The 17,988-nt window shown below is 44.8% G+C and overlaps 1 protein-coding gene across 6 annotated transcripts in view; it reads left to right on the plus strand.

Annotated features, from left to right (window-relative positions):
- Positions 1-17,988, plus strand: part of SAMD8 (sterile alpha motif domain containing 8) — a 160,261-nt gene that overhangs the window by 55,228 nt on the left and 87,045 nt on the right. For all 6 annotated transcript variants that reach the window (XM_077250768.1, XM_077250772.1, XM_077250771.1 and 3 more), the window contains one exon: positions 17,247-17,833. In XM_077250768.1, coding sequence (XP_077106883.1) covers positions 17,247-17,833 — 587 coding nt within the window. The remainder of the gene's footprint in view (positions 1-17,246; positions 17,834-17,988) is intronic.

Raw genomic sequence — 17,988 nt, forward strand, 5'->3', positions numbered from 1 at the left:
ATATATATAAAATGAATTAATCCAATCGGTAAACGGTGTAGCGAGGAAAAAAAATAGAAACCCCAGAATTGTTTTTTTTGGTCGCTGCAACATTGCAATAAAATGAAATAACGGGCGATCAAAAGAACGTATCTGCACCAATATATCAATAAAAATGTCAGATCGGCACTCAAAAAATAAGCCCTCACCCAGCCCAAGATCACGAAAAATGCAGACGCTACGGGTCTCAGAAAATGGCAACTTTTTGTCCAAACTTTGTAAAAAAAAATGTCACCACTTACCGTATATACTCGAGTATAAGCCGACCCCCCCCTAATTTTGCCACAAAAAACTGGGAAAACTTAATGACTTTAGTATAAGCCTAGGGTGGAAAATGCAGCAGCTACCGGTAAATGTCAAAAATAAAAATAGTTACCAATAAAAGTAAAATTAATTGAGATATCACTAGGTTTGGTAAGGTAAGATGCTCCATATTAAAATATGCCCCATATAATGCTGCATAAAGGTTAATAATGGCCCCATAAGATGCTCCATAGACACATTTGCCCAATATAATGCTGCACAAATGCAGATTATGGCCCCATAAGATGCTCCATAGAGATATTTGCCCCATATAATGCTGCACAAATGTTGATTATGGCCCCATAAGATGCTCCGTATGGATATTTGCCCCAGTGCTGCACAAACGTTGAATATGGCCCCATAAGATGCTCCATAGAGATATTTGCACCGTATGCTGTTGCTGCGATTAAAAAAAAAAATCACATTCTCGCCTCTCGTCGCTCAGGTCCTATATTCACCTGTCCTCATTCCGGCATCGCTGTGTCTTCTGTGTCCTCTGCACTAACGTTCAGGCAGAGGGCGCGGACTAACCCCGTCATCGCGCCCTCTGACCTGAGCATCACTGCAGAGAACGTGGAAGACGGAGTGGCGCCAGAACCAGGAGAGGTGAATATCGCGCATTATAATCCCCATTGTACTCGCCTGCTCCTGGTGAGTTCCCTACATCTCCGGTCTCCGTGCGCTGACAGCTTCTTCCAGCGTTGAGCGGTCACCATTACCGTTCATTACAGTAATGAATATGCGGCTCCACCCCTATGGGAGTGGAGTCGGGTCCATATTCATTACTGTAATGAGCGGTACCATGTGACCGCTCAACGCTGAAAGAAGCTGTCAGTGACCGGAGATGCAGGGACCTCGCCAGGAGCAGGTGAGTATGTCACAGCCGACGCTCCCCCGCCGACCCCCCAGGGACAATGACTCGAGTATAAGCCAAGAGGGGCACTTTCAGCCTAAAAAAAATGGGCTGAAAATCTCGGCTTATACTCGAGTATATACGGTAGATAAAAAAGAACCTAGACATGTTTGGTGTCTATGAACTTGTAATTACCTGTAAAATCATAATGGCAGGTCAGTGTTCATGTGCTGCTCTAATTGATAATGCAGACTGCTGACAGGTCCCTGATCCCTCTGTGACCTGCCCTCCCCAGTTTGCACAATGAATACCTGTACATACTGTAGAAAAAAAAAAACATCTGCAGGCAGGTGCCAGCCATGTAACCTGCGCTGCCGCATGTTTAGTATCCTAGTAATAGCTGTTCTTCAAGTGATTGAACAAGTAGAAAAAATAATCAATTTGAAAATGGTACCCACAGAGTCTGTGCAATTGCAGCTATCGGTACGTATAGAGATTATCTCCTTCAAGACTCCAAGGTTTAGAAAAGTAAAAGCTATAACCCATTGATATTTCTTGGCGCCTATGACTGGGACGTACTGGGTCCCAGCAGTTCTTTACTTTTTCTTGTCTCCGCACACAAAAATATGCTAGGAAATGGTACGGACAGTAACTAGGGATGTATTGTATGTTGTTTTCAAACCACCATGAGCTATTTGCCACCTCCCCCAAGAAAAAAAGAAAAGAAAAAGACCTACGAGATCTCGCTGTTCTGACTTAATCCTACTTTTTGCACTTTTGCCCCTTTACGACATTGGGCGTAATAGTACGCCCACGTCGGACTCCCTCCCTTTGATGTGGGCTCCGGCGATGAGCCCACATCTTTTCCGGCACATATCAGCTTTTTTGAACATGTGCACGGAACAGCCGCTGGTGTAATCTTGATCCACCCGGGGCTATTAACCCATTAAATGCCACTGTGAAACGCTGATAGCGCCATTTAACATGCATTTCTGGCAATTGCGCCAGAAATCCGCTCATCGGTGACCCCCGTCACGTGATCGCGGGTCACCGATGGGTTGGCATGACAAACAGGGGACTCCTGCAGACCTCTGTGGTTGTCACTGCCGGATTGCTAGGAGCGCTGCCGGTGCTCATATCAAGTCAGCAATTCTGCTACATGCAGGCGATCTAATCATCGTCTGCATGTAACAGAGCCGATAGGGTTATGGCAGCTTCTTGTCTCCCATGGAGACTATTGAAGCATGCCAAAAATGAAAAAAAAAAAGATGTTTTTAAAAGTATTAAAATAAAAAAATTCAAATCACCCCCCTTTTGCCCCATTCAAAATAAAACAATAAAAAAAAAATCACACATATTTGTACGATACGCTGCATTCGCTGCATTCATTGTGCGATACGCTGCATTCAGAATCGCCCGATCTATCAATAAAAAAAAAAAAAAAAGGATTAATCAGATCTCGTAAGCGGCGTAGCAAGGAAAAAAGGTCAAAACTCCAGAATTCCTTTTTTTGGTCGCTTTGACATTGCATTAAATGCAATAAAGCGTGATCAAAAGATCGTATCTGCACCAAAATGGTATCATTAAAAATGGCAGCTCAGCACGCAAAATATAATCCCTCACCCGACGTCACGAAAATGGAGATGCTACGGGTATCGGAAAATGGCGCAAATATTTATTTATTTTTTTAAACAAAGTTTGGAATTTTATTTCACCACTTAGATAAAAAAGGAACCTAGACATGTTTGGTGTCTGAACTCGTAATGACCTGCAATCTAGTAAAAAAGTGAAACAAAAAACTGTGTTTTTCAGGACACGATATGTTAAAAACCAATGGTGTCATTAAAAAGTACAACTCATCCCGCAAAAAAATAAATAAAAAAAAAAAAACTAAAAAGGTACCGTATATACTCGAGTATAAGCCGAGATTTTCTGCCCCAAAAAATGGTCTGAAAGTGCCCCTCTCGGCTTATACTCGAGTCATGGAAGGCTGGGGGGTCGGCGGGTGAGGGGGAGCGACACCTGTCAAATACTCACCTGCTCCCGGTGCTACTGACGCGGTCCCTGCATGTCCCACGGTGTTCGGCGTGGCAGCTTCTTCTACTCTTCAGCGGTCACGTGGTACCGCTCATTAAAGTAATGAATATGGACTCCACTCCCACAGGGGTGGAGCCGCATATTCATTACTGTAATGAGCGGTACCATGTGACCGCTCACTACAGGAAGAAGCTGCTGCGCCGAACACCGTGGGACATGCAGGGACCGCGTCAGGAGCGCCGGGAGCAGGTGAGTATTTCACATTTACCTTCCCTCGTTCCACCGACGCTCCGTCTTCCCATCCTCTTGCTATGACTGTTCAGGTCAGAGGGCGCGATGACGTACTAGTGTGCGCGCTGCCCTCTGCCTGAACAGTCAGTGCGGAGAGACGTGACGCTGAAGAGCAGCGGCGAGAGGGTGAGTATGTCATTTTTTTTTTCTTTAGTGCAGCAGCATTACATGTGGCACAATGCTATATGGAGCGTCTATGGGGCCATAAAGAACTGCATGGAGCATTATATGGGGCATCTATAGGGCCATAACTGCATGGAGCATTATATGGGCCATCTATGGGGCCATAACTGCATGTAGCATTATATGGGGCATCTATGGGGCCATAACTGCATGGAGCATTATATGGGGCATCTATGGGGCCATAACTGCATGGAGCATTATATGGAGCATCTATGGGGCCATAACTGCCTGGAGCATTATATGGGGCATCTATGGGGCCATAACTGCATGGAGCATTATATGGGGCATCTATGGGGCCATAACTGCATGGAGCATTATATGGGGCATCTATGGGGCCATAAAGAAATGCATGGAGCATTATATGGGGCATCTATGGGGCCATAAAGAACTGAATGGAGCATTATATGGGGCATATTTGTATATGGAGCATCTTATGGGGCCATAATGAACTGTATGGAGCATTATATGGGGCTCCTGATTCAATATGGATATTCAGAAACACTTAACCTACTGATGTCTCAATTAATTTTACTTTTATTGGTATCTATTTTTATTTTTGACATTTACCGGTAGCTGCTGCATTTTCCCTCTAGGCTTATACTCGAGTCAATAAGTTTTCCCAGTTTTTTGTTGCAAAATTAGGGGGGTCGGCTTATACTGGGGTCGGCTTATACTTGCGAATATACGGTATGTCTCTGGGAAGAAGGGGAGTGAAAAACGAAAACGCAAAAGCAAAAATACCTCCTGTGATGAAGGGGTTAAGCATCAGCAACCGATCAGTAATGTTTTTTTGTAGCAAGTGTCAAATAGTAACTGCTCTTATAGGAGAAAATGGTGATTGTTTAGTCAGAACAGTGAAATCTGTTAGGCTACGTTCACATTTGCGTTGTTGGGCGCAGCGTTGGCGACGCAACCAACAGCGCATGTACACAACGCAGCGTTTTGCGACGCATGCGTTGTCATAAGATAGTAAAGATCAGGAATTTCGGCGCAGGGAAAACGCTACAAGTAGCGTCCTCTGCGCCATGTCTTGTGCGTCAATATGACGCATGCGTCGTAAAACGCATTACAACGCATACCGGCGCATGTCCATGCGCCCCCCATGTTAAAGATAGGGGCGCATGACGCATGCGTCGGTATCCGTCGACGACGCTGCGCCCAACAAAGCAAATGTGAACGTAGCCTTAGTAACTTGCCAGATCTTGCAGTCTAGTTGCAGATGTTGTCATGAAGGGTTGTAGGATCCCCAAGCCTGGAAGTTTGAACTTGAATTTTGCTAGAATTGTCAGGTTCTTTTATAGAGGCAGTTTTCTTTATTTTTATTAAAGGTTATTTAGAAAAGACTTAAGTGTTTGGACTGTCAATTAATTTCCTAAATACATTTGGCAGCCACCTACTGGTGACAGGTGCTCTTTATATAGAAAATGTAGATAATTTATTCCCTTTTACATATTTTTAACTTGACGATAACCTGTCACACGATACATGCTGCCCAAGCCACGGATTGCATGAATCAAAGTCTGAGTTAAAGAAGTTGTCCACTACAATAAAAAATTTTTTTTTCAGAAATCTTGCTATTATGTGCCACTGAAAACATCCACTGTCTTTATTTTAGCAATGTTACCTTTTATCATGCTGTAGCAGCACATCTTCAGTGCTGGATCCAGCTCTCATGGGGTTAATCGACAACTTCCTTTCTCCTTAGTTATTGTGCTCTAATACTACAAGTTCCATGATGCATTGCACTCGCCTGTAACTCTGCACCTGGCACACCCACTCCAAAACACACCCCAACCCCTCCTTCCTCTCCCCCCCCTCTATCTTCAAAAAGATTTGTAATGTCATTTCTGTCCAACCTCCTCTTTTACATTTGTCCAACCCACACTCCATTACACACAGATAGATGGATAGATAGACAGATAGATAGATATGGGATGGATAGATACATACAGATATATCTATATATCTATGTCTATTTCCATAGATATGTCCATATCCATGTTTCTAAACCCCTTCACCCCTGGAGCTTTTTTTGTTTATCGCTCCCCTTCTTTCCAGAGCCATAATTTTTCCGTTAATATGGCCATGTGAGGGCTTGTCTTTTGCGGGACAAGTTCTACTTTTGAACGACACTATTGGTTTTACCATGTCGTGTAACAGAAAATGTGAAAAAAAGTCAAAGTGCAATGAAATTGCAAAATAAGTGCAATCCCACACTTGTTTTTTGCTTGGCTTTTTTGCTAGGTTCAATAAATGCTAAGGCTGTGTGCACACGTTGCGGATTTGATTGCAGATCCGCAGGGTTTTTTGCTGCACAGAATTGCATCAAATCCGCAGTGTAGTGTACAACCAATGTAAGTCTATGGGAGCCGCAGACTTGTTGTGCACATGCTGCGGAAAAGGCCGCACCGAAACGCAGCTTTTTTTTCCCTGCAGCATGTCACTTTTGTGCCGAACTGCAGCATTTCTGCACCCATAGACTTTCATTGAGTCGGGCACATCCGCAGCAAAACCGCAGATGTAAAAAAGATCTGCAGTTTAGATGCGGATGTGGGTCCGAGAAACGCTGCAGTTCGGGAGGATGGAAGTGTGTGGGCGGTGACTGTGTGCGTGTACGTGTGTGCAGGCGGGGTCTGCGGGCTGTTCGGATGTGTGCGGCGCTGTGCGGGACTGTTCAGGTGTGCGGGGTCTGCGGGCTGTTTGGATGTGTGCGGGACTGTTTGGATGTGTGCGGCGCTGTGCGGGACTGTTTGGATGTGTGCGGCGCTGTGCGGGACTGTTCGGGTGTGTGTGTGGGACTGTTCGGGTGTGTGTGGGACTGTTCGGGTGTGTGCGGGGCGTCTTTTGGGGGGTGTGTGCAGGCATCATCCAATGGGACTACAAGTACGCAGCATCCAATCTGCAGCTAATTCGGATGTAATCCGGACAGTGGACATACACCCTACACTATCCATACATCTATCAATAGATATATCTATCCATATATATCTATAGATAGATATAGGAATAGATAGATGTATGCATCCATAGATCTACTGTATCGATATGTAGCTCTGTCTATCCATTTCATCTATCATCTATATGTCTATCTATCTGTGTGTAATTGAGTGTGGGTTGGACAAATGTAAAAGAGGAGGTTGGACAGAAATGACATCACAAATCTTTTTTTTTGTTGTTCAATAATACATCTTTATTTAGCTTTCAAAAATGCATACAAAAACGCACAAAAAACACGCAAAAACTGCACCCAAAAAATTAAAAAATGCATCAAAACTGCACCAAAAACTGCATCATAACCGCACCATAAACTGCATCATAACCGCACCAAAAACTGCATCAAAACTGCACCAAAAACTGCATCAAAACTGCACCAAAAACTGCATAAAAAGCATCAAAAACCTGTATCATAACCACGCAAAAAACCGCACCAAATACTGCAGCAAAAACTGAATCAAAACCGCACCAAGAACAGCATCAAAACCACACAAAAACCCTGCAGCAAAACCGCGAAAAAACGTGAGAAACCGTGAAAAAAATGCATCCAAAATGCATCCAAAACGCAGCTGATTTTTCTGCAAGATGCAGATTTTGTGCAGACAATTCTGCACCCAAATCTGCAACGTGTGCATACAGCATAAAACTGACCTGCCATTATGATTCTCCAGGTCATTACGAGTTCATAGACACCAAACACGTCTAGGTTATTTTTTATCTAAGTAGTAAAAAAAATTTCAAAACTTTGCTAAAAAGAAATAAAATAATTGCGCCATTTTCCAATACCCGTAGCGTCTATATGTTCTGAGATATCGGGTCGGGAGAGGGCTAATTTTTTGCGTGCCGAGCTGATGTTTTTAATGATACCACTTTTGTGCAGATACGTTCTTTTGATCGCCCATTATTGCATTTTAATGCAATGTTGCGGCGACCAAAAAAACATAATTTTGGCTTTTGATTTTTTTTTTTCTCGCTATGCCATTTAGCGATCATGTACATTTTTTTGTTGTATTGAAAACAGCTGACATGTTGCGGCTTCGAAGTGGGCTCACCGCCGAAGCCCACCTCAAAGCGTGGGGATACTGCCAGCTGACGTACTATTCCATCAGCTGGCAGAAAGGGGTTAATGAACAATATGTTTCAGTTAAAAAAAAAAAAAAAAATGGTGTGGGCTCCCGCAAAATTTTCTGCGCCAGAGGGGGAAAGCCGACGGCCGGGGGCCAATATTTGTAGCCTGCTATGAATATCAGCCCGCAGCTGTCCGCGTAGCCTTTACTGGCTATTAAAATAGGGGGACCCCCCCAAACAAATGACGTGGGGTCCCCCTATATTTTATAGCCAGAAAGGCTACGCAGACAGCTGCGGGCTGATATTCATAGCCTAGAGAGGGGCCATGGATATTGCGCCCCCCCCCCCCGGGCTACAAATACCAGTCCGCAGCCGCCCCAGAAATGGCGCATCTGTAAGATGTGCCAATTCCAGCACTTAGCCCCTCTCTTCCCACTCCCGTGTAGCGGTGGGATATGGGGTAATAAGGGGTTAATGTCACCTTGCTATTGTAAGGTGACATTAAGTCGGGTTAATAACGGAGAGGCGTCAATAAGACACTTATCCGTTATTAATCCAATAGTAATAAAGGGTTAATAAAACACACACATTAGGAAAAAAGTATTTTAATATTCTTCATTTAACCATACTTACCATACTTCAGCGCCTGCAAAAAACGTAAAATAATAAACCGTATACTACCTGTCTGCCGTAGTCCAATTAATAACGAGTGTCCCACGACGATCTCCCCTATAGAACAGTGACATCAGGTGATGTCACTGCTCTATAGGACCTTCAGTGACACACTGACAGGAGACAATGGCTCCTGCTGTGTATCACTGAGAGGTTACTATAGTTCACTGGTCTCACTTTATGGCAAAAAGCTGCGTGGGAACTTTCTCACACAGCAATGCCAAAAGTGAGACTAGGGACTATTTTCTCACAGGAGCGTAGGAATACATTGTGAGGAATACATTGTGGAAGGATACCTTCCATCATTGTAGTCCTGGAGCCCCCTGGAGAGCAGTTACGTCAGCTGATGCTCCTGCTCTCCACGGGAGATCGTCGTGGGACACTCGTTTTAATTGGATTTCTGCGGATCAGGGAGTATATTGTTTGTTTATTATTTTAATATTTTTTACAAATGACACTGGCTTCGGGGAACAAAGTGACAAGTGATGGTGAGTATGTAATCTATGTTATATGTACTGTTTGTATGTACTGTATGTATGTACTGTATGTGGCATGTCACATGATGTCACATGTTGCATGTCACATGCTGCATGTCATCGTATGGTGCATGTCGTCGCACGTTGCATGTCACATGTTGTCACATGCTGCATGTTGTCACATGTTGCATGTCGCATGTTGTCGCATGCTGCATGTCACATGCTGCATGTCATATGGTGCAAGGCGCATGATGTCACATGTTGCATGTCGCATGGTGCATGTCGTCGAATGTCGCATGTTGTCGCACGCCGTCACATGTTTCACGGTGCATGTCGCATGATGTCACATGTTGCATGTCGTCGCATGGTGCATGTCACATGCTGCATGTCGTCGCATGTTGCATGTTGTCACATGTCGCTTTGTGCATGTCGTCGCATGCTGCATGTCGTATGTTGTCACATGTCGCCTGGTGCATGTTGTCACATGTTGCATGTCGCATGCTGCATGTTGTCGCATGCTGCATGTCGCATGGTGCATGTGGTCGCATGTCGTCGCATGGTGCATGTCGCATGATGTCACATGTTGCATGATGCCACATGTTGCATGTCGTCGCATGGTGCATGTCTTCGCATGTCGCATGCTGCATGTCGTCGCATGGCGCATGTCGCATGGTGCACGTTGTCACATGTCGCATGGTGCACGTTGTCACATGTCGCATGGTGCACGTTGTCGCATGTCGCATGCTGCATGTCGTCGCATGGTACATGTCGCATGCTGCATGTTCTGTATGTGTGTTCTATGTATGTATGTATTGTATATGTGTTGTTTTTTTTTTTACATTCAACACATTAGCCGGATGATCGGACTACTACTGTCCCATCATTGGCTAATGTGTTACTCGCTGTCACTGTAGCAGGCAGAGCCCGATGGGACTTGTAGTCCCATCGGACGATGCCTGCACACAGAGACGCCGCCACCACCACCGCACAGCCCCACAGACCCCCGCACACTCCAGCACCTTCGGCAGAGACCTTCACCGCGCAGACCCCCACCATCGCACCGGCCGCCGCCACGGCACTGGCCGCCGCACCGGCACCAGCGGCCGATACACCGGCCGAACATCTAAGCACATGAGCGCGGCCAGCCAGCAGATCCCAGCACAGACACCAGCACAGCCCCGCCCGCCCCCAGCACAGCCCCTCAGGCAGCACACAGCCACGCCCACAGCCCAATCACTCTTGAGTGACTGCTGCCTGTGGAGCCTTGGTCACGCCTGTTGCGGATGTCACGTCAATTTCCAGAGTCTGGAAATTGACGTGACGTCGGCGGAAATTAGCGGTGGCTGCAGCCTGGGGGTCACGTGACCTGGACTCAGACGCTGCCATAGCGCCGCTCACAGGCGAAAACGGCAACAGAAGGTATTTACACAATTCATTAGGGGCCCCAAGGGGATACATTGGGGAGTTACCGTAACTGAAAGTAGTGGACAACCCCTTTAAGTCAGACTACCGTATAAATGGGACAGAACCGCAATGCACAGACTGGCAAGCGGCTCTATTCAAATATAAAGTGTATACACGAACTAGTAAACTCACAGATTTTTACACATAAAATCACTATTTCTAAGTATCAATTAAAAAAAGAAAAAACACAACTAAATCAGAAAGAAAAAAAAAATCCCAGTCAAAGATAACATAACCAGTAGACAGGCTGTCAATAGGGGGGGGGTTATTGTCCCTAATCTGTACCCTACCCTGATCCCTGCCTGTCAGCGGACCTTGGCACCCTCTTAAACGCAATGCCCCATGGCAGTTCTCCTAGGGAGTCCCTAGGAGACACTACGAGTGTAATATGACAAATAAAAGCGAGGAAAAAAGGCAGCTTAAGTAAACTAATAGAATATTAAAGCCTTATCCACTGGATAGTAGTACAAACAAATAACCCATCAGCACAGGACCGATCAATTGATGTGTATTCTGATATGTCAATTATTACAATTCCAAAACACCCAAGGAAGCCAATGATCAAGTGCAATCAGTGTTTTTCCAGTACAGATAGTAATCTTAGATGGCTATATACATCATGATCATCCTGGTGTGCTGAGTAGAAACTAAGGGTACTGTCACACAGTGGCACTTTGGTCGCTACGACGGCACGATCCGTGACGTTCCAGCGATATCCATACGATATCGCTGTGTCTGACACGCAGCAGCGATCAGGGACCCTGCTGAGAATCGTACGTCGTAGCAGATCGTTTGGAACTTTATTTCGTCGCTGGATCTCCCGCTGTCATCGCTGGATCGTTGTGTGTGACAGCGATCCAGCGATGCGTTCGCCTGTAACCAGGGTAAACATCGGGTTACTAAGCGCAGGGCAGCGCTTAGTAACCCGATGTTTACCCTGGTTACCAGCGTAAACGTAAAAAAAACAAAAAGGTCCCTTGCCGTCTGCTTCCCGCTCTGACTGACTCCTGGCCGTAATGTAGTACAGAGCACCATGGTGACGTCACCGCTGTGATCTGCTTTCACTTTACGGCAGCACTCAGTCAGAGCGGGAAGCAGATGGCAAGGGACCTGAAGGACACCGGAATGTGAGTATGTACTGTTTTTTTTTTTTTTTAACTTTTACGCTGGTAACCACGGTAAACATCGGGTTACTAAGCGCGGCCCTGCGCTTAGTAACCCGATGTTTACCCTGGTTACCCGGGGCCTTCGGCATCGTTGGTCGCTGGAGAGCTGTCTGTGTGACAGCTCCCCAGCGACCACACAACGACTTTCCAACGATCACGGCCAGGTCGTATCGCTGGTCGTGATCGTTGGAAAGTTGCAGAGTGTGACAGTACCCTAAGTCTTGCAAGGAGCAACATCCGATAGCAATGTAAAATGAAAACTGTACCCACTATTGCCCCTCACCATATAAGATCAATAACACAAGATATACAGAGATGTGAAGAAAACTGTGCAGTACTCAGAGAAAACATATGAAGGAATGTGCAAAGTATGCATAATTTACTGACTGGCCAACAGCTCTCCCAACCCGAGCGTGACAGCTTCCCATCCCGAGCATTACAGCATTGCAATCTGATCTCGGTCCAATTTATACAGACGTCTGACTGCCCTTTTCCATACCCCCACTTCTAGATGCACGATTGAAGCCAGGTATATTTTCCCATAACCCATGACGACACACCTGAGAGAGGGATCAGCTCTCCAAGGACAGGAAACCTACTGAAATAGAGGGGCGGGACCTCTCCCCCACATCAGTTGGTTTCCTGTCCTTGATGGCAACCTTGTGTTGAATTCTGTGGGGAGGAATGGAAATAAATCTTCTTACCAAGCCCTGTCCCGGTAAACGGAAGAGCAGGCTGGATGCCTTTGGTGCCGACCTTCATGGTCCTTGAAGCGCGTTCACAGGTCCAGAGGGACCAATGCGCCACCCTCCCTCCTAACAGCTCTGTGCTGCATGCTGAGACCGGGTTGCAATTCTATCATTGGCAATCTCCATTGATGTCACGAGCACATGGCACGCTGGGAAGAGTAACATTACAGAGTGCTTGCTGAAAGAAAATGGCACCCTGTGTGAGTATGGCTGACCAGGGGTATGGGAAAACGGAGCGTCCTGCTTGGTTTTCAAAGGAGGTTGAGGCAGTCTTTTGAAGAGACCAGAAGAGGCAGACCCGGAAGCAGTCCTGTGGGTCCCACATAAGAAGAGGAACAGACCACAAGAAAAGCACTTGTTCTTCAGCTTAAGCTCTACCCATTGAGTACCGTGGAGGATCAGAGACCGCAGCAGCAGTTACCATCAGCAGCCTGGACTCAGTAAAGGGGGAACCGTTCAAGTGGCAGGAGTAGCAGCAGTCACAGCAAGAGGAGCAGGGGATCCCAGGACTCCTCAGTGTCCGGACAAGATGCTTTCTGTATCCCAGACCAGCCTTCGAATCAGAAACCCTTAAATTGACAGCGGGTGATGAGTGATCTTCATGAATGTTTCCCTGTTAATAGGCCCCTTGTTTTTTGCTTAAATCACTAGTAGAGACCTAAAAAAAAGCTAGCGCTAAGAAGAGGAACAGGGAATGTGTACTATGTAAAACCTCGCTAGCAGTGGACTGGCAGAATAATCTCTGCCCAAACTGCTTCCTCAAAACAATTAGTGAAGAGACCCCAGACTTTTCCGCAAGCCTTAGATCTGTCATCTGACTAGAGGTGGAAGGTTCCCTATTAACCCTGTTAAAAGAAGGGAATAAAAAAATCTAGGGAAGTCTCTACTGATTCTGATGGTTCTCAGTTATCAGAGGAGAATACTACAGTGAGTCTTCATCCTCCTCGGACAGTGACATGCTTGGGCAGACCATGTTTTCTGATGGAGAATACAGACAGGCTAGTTAAAGCCGTTAGGTCAACAATCGGCTTAAAAGAGGAGAAAATGGCTAAATCACTAGAAGACGTGACGTTCAGAGGGTTGGAGCAGAGAAAGAAGCTCACTTTTCCGGTTATTAGTAAAATCAATGCACTCATTGACAAAGAGTGGAGAAAACCTAAGAAACCGGGTGCCTTGCCCTCCTCTTCATGCTCTGTAACCCAACTGATGCAGGGGAGAGGTACTGCTCTTTTATTTCAGTAGGTCTCCTGACCTTGGTAGGCGGATCCCTCCTTGGGTGTGCTGTCTTGGGTTTTGGAAAAACCAGTTACCGCTAAGTAACCTTGTTGTTTTACCCTAAGATGCTGCAGTGTTCCAGGAAAAAGACAGTTTGCGAAGATAGCTTTTCCTAGCAGTGCACAAAACGATTGACAGGTTTCTCATTAATTACACACATGGGAGACTTGTCAATATTCTGGAGCACCGCTGGGAAAAGCGATCTTTGCAAATTGGAATTTTCCCAGGACCACCAGAGCATTTCGGGGGAAAATATACCTGGTTGCAATCGTGCATTTAGACTCTATTTTGCCTGCATGAATCAAGGAACGGTTTCTCTTTTATTGATAACTAGATGGTGGCCCGATTCTTCTATTTTGCCTGCATGAATCAAGGAACGGTTTCTCTTTTATTGATAACTAGATGGTGGCCCGATTCTAATGCATCGGGTATTCTAGAATATGTATGTAGTTTATTTATGAAGATTTAAGAATAATGCAATGAATACACAGGATTTTCCGGGTAAAATAAATGCATTATCAGCAAAGCGGTGTTTAAATCCCGCGCCAATATCGCTGATTGGTCGCGGTCGGGCGTGACCAATCAGCGAAGTATGGTTCAAACCCCGTGCCAATACGCGGCCGGACTGCTCGAAAATCGCTGATTGGTCGCGGGCAGCTGGCGAGACAAATCAGCGACGCGGGATTTCCGTTACTGACAGACAGACAGAATTAGACGATTATATAGTAGATACCCAATGCGTTAGAATCGGGCCACCATCTAGTATTCATATAAACATTGGTGCTTACATTTATGTTTTAACCCATTGGACACACTGCCATTGTTTTTCTCCTGTCTTTTATTTTAAGAGTCAAAACTTTTAGTCATGTATCGCTGTATGACAGCTTGTTTTCTACAGGATGACTTATAGTTTTCAAAGACACCATTTATTTTACCATATGATAAACTTAAAAACGGGGAAAATTTTTATTCTCTCCCTTACACACTGTCCTCCATGTTGTTCTCTCCCTCACAGACTGTCCTCCATGTTATTATCTCCCTCAGACTGTCCTTCATGTTATTCTCTCCCTCACAGACTGTCCTTCATGTTATTCTCTCCCTCACAGACTGCCCTCCATGTTATTCTCTCCCTAACAGACTGTCCTCCATCTTATTCTCTCTCTCCCTCACACACTGTCCTCCATGTTATTCTCGCCCTCAAACTGACCTCCATGTTACTCTCCCTCACAGACTGACCTCCATGTTGTTGTCTCCCTCACAGACTGTTCTCCATGTTATTCTCTCCCTCACACACTGTCCTCCATGTTATTCTCTCCCTCACACAGTCATCCATTTTATTCTCTCCCTCACACACCATCTTCCATGTTATTCTCTCCCACAGACTGTCCTCCATGTTATTCTCTCCCTCACAGACTGTCCTCCATGTTATTCTCTCCCTCACAGACTGTTATCCATGTTATTCTCTCCCTCACACACTGTCCATGTTATTCTCTCCCACAGACTGTCCTCCATGTTCTCTCCCTCACAGACTGTCCTCCATGTTATTCTCTCCCTCACAGACTGTCATCCATGCTATTCTCTCACTCACAGATTGTCCTCCATGTTATTCTCTCCCTCACAGACTGTCCTTCATGTTGTTCTCGTTCTAGTATATGTATGTAGTTTATTTATGAACGTTGATTGGTCGAGGCCGGCTGGGCGCTACCAATCAGTGACGCGGGATTTCGGTTACCGACAAACAGACCCTTAGACAATTATATACAGTACAGACCAAAAGTTTGGATGCACCTTCTCATTTAAAGATTTTTCTGTATTTTCATGACTATGAAAGTTGTAAATTCACACTGAAGGCATCAAAACTATGAATTAACACATGTGGAATTATATACTTAACAAAACAGTGTCAAACAACTGAAAATATGTCTTATATTCTAGGTTCTTCAAAGTAGCCATCTTTTGCTTTGATGACTGCTTTGCACACTCTTGGCATTCTCTTGATGAGCTTCAAGAGGTAGTCACCGGAAATGATCTTCCAACAATCTTGAATGAGTTCCCAGAGATGCTTAGCACTTGTTGGCCCTTTTGCCTTCATTCTGTGGTCCAGCTCATCCCAAACCATCTCAATTACGTTCAGGTCTAGTGACTGTAGAAGCCAGGTCATCTGGCGTAGCACCCCATCACTCTCTTTCTTGGTCAAATAGCTCTTACACAGCCTGGAGGTGTGTTTGGGGTCATTGTCCTGTTTAAAAATAAATGATGGTCCAACTAAACGCAAACCGGATGGAATAGCATGCCGCTGCAAGATGCTGTGGTAGCCATGTTGGTTTAGTATGTATGCCTTCAATTTTGAATAAATCGCCAACAGTGTCACCAGCAAAGCACCCCCACACCATCACACCTCCTCCATGCTTCACGGTGGGAACCAGGCATGTAGAGTCCATCCGTTCACCTTTTCTGCATTGCACAAAGACACAGTGGTTGGAACCAAAGATCTCAAATTTGGACTCTCAGACCAAAGCACAAATTTCCACTGGTCTAATGTCCATTCCTTGTGTTCTTTAGCCCAAACAAGTATCTTCTGCTTGTTGCCTGTCCTTATCAGTGGTTTCCTAGCAGCTATTTTACCATGAAGGCCTGCTGCACAAAGTCTCCTCTTAATAGTTGTTGTAGAGATGTGTCTGCTGCTAGAACTCTGTGTGGCATTGACCTGGTCTCTAATATGAGCTGCTGTTAACCTGCGATTTCTAAGGCTGGTGACTCGGATAAACTTATCCTCAGAAGCAGAGGTGACTCTTGGTCTTCCTTTCCTGGGTTGGTCCTCATGTGAGCCAGTTTCTTTGTAGCGCTTGATGGTTTTTGCAGCTGCACTTGGGGACACTTTCAAAATTTTCCCAATTTTTCGGACTGACTGACCTTCATTCCTTAAAGTAATGATGGCCGCTCATTTTTCTTTACTTAGAATTTGTATTATGGCAAGAATAAAGCAGCTAACAGTCTATTCAGTAGGACTATCAGCTGTGTATCCACCAGACTTCTGCACAACACAACTGATGGTCCCAACCCCATTTTTAAGGCAAGAAATCCCACTTATTAAACCTGACAGGGCACACCTGTGAAGTGAAAACCATTTTCGGTGACTATATTTTCTTGACTAAGCTCATCAAGAGAATGCAAAGAGTGTGCAAAGCAGTCATCAAAGCAAAAGGTGACTACTTTGAAGAACCTAGAATATAAGAACATATTTTCAGTTTCACACAGTGTTGATGCCTTCAGTGTGAATTTACAATTTTCATAGTCATGAAAATAGAGAAAAATCTTTAAATGAAAAGGTGTGTCCAAACTTTTGGTCTGTGCTGTATATGGATAACAAATGAAACTTGAATAAATGTCAAAAGTTGTTTTACGAGAATGTTCAATTTGCATTATGTAATTGAAGTTTGTCAGTTTTATTTTCTATTATAATCCAAATGTAGTATATGTTAAAGGGATCGTTTCTTTGTAGCCAATATGTATTTTGGTCGCAAGGTGATGTGCATGCTCATGTTTACCATTTTCAGTTGTTTGTTTCCAAAGATATAATGATGGAATATAAAAATATTAAATTTGCAATGAAGTTAATATTGTTGTAATTGGTTATATAGATTCCAATCTCAATAATCTGTTTTTTTTCCCACAGGTATCTGTTAAAACAATGGCAAGCAACAGTCAGTTATGCATTCGACGTTGGACTACGAAACATGTGGCTAAATGGCTGAGGGAGGAGGGATTTTGTGACTATGTGGATATTTTATGCAACAAACATCGTCTAGATGGCACAGCACTGCTAGCATTAACAGAATATGACTTGCGCTCTCCGCCCCTGGAAATAAAAGTGTTAGGGGATATCAAACGCCTTATGCTTTCAATTCGGAAACTCCAAAAACAGCATGCCAGCGTCCTAGAAGAATTGGGGTTGGGTAACGAGCCAGCCTCAGGAACTCTTAGCGTCAGTTCACCACCAAGTCCTGACTGGCTATGTAATGGAGAGCTTAAAAGAGACTTTGATGGACATGGAACAGATTCTAGTGTGGAACCACACCAGTACTCCAATGGAAAACACAAATATCCACCAAAGAGACTCGACCCCGAATACTGGAAGACTGCCATTAGCTGTATTTATGTTTTTATAGTTTTTGGCTTTACCTCCTTTATCATGGTTATTGTGCATGAACGAGTTCCTGACATGCAAACATACCCACCTCTGCCAGACATATTCCTAGACAGGTGAGTAAACCTTTAAGGCATGGGACATGAAATGTGTCTTGTTGGTTAATTCTCCCCTCCACTTGTTTGGTATTGCTGCCCAGGTCCCATTGCTTCTTCTTATGGCGGAAGATTGCAATGTGATAGCTGCTGGTAGCAATTGGCTGCATTGGTGA

This window comes from Ranitomeya variabilis, chromosome 4, assembly GCF_051348905.1.
Source record: "Ranitomeya variabilis isolate aRanVar5 chromosome 4, aRanVar5.hap1, whole genome shotgun sequence".
In the NCBI taxonomy this organism is placed as follows: domain Eukaryota; kingdom Metazoa; phylum Chordata; class Amphibia; order Anura; family Dendrobatidae; genus Ranitomeya; species Ranitomeya variabilis.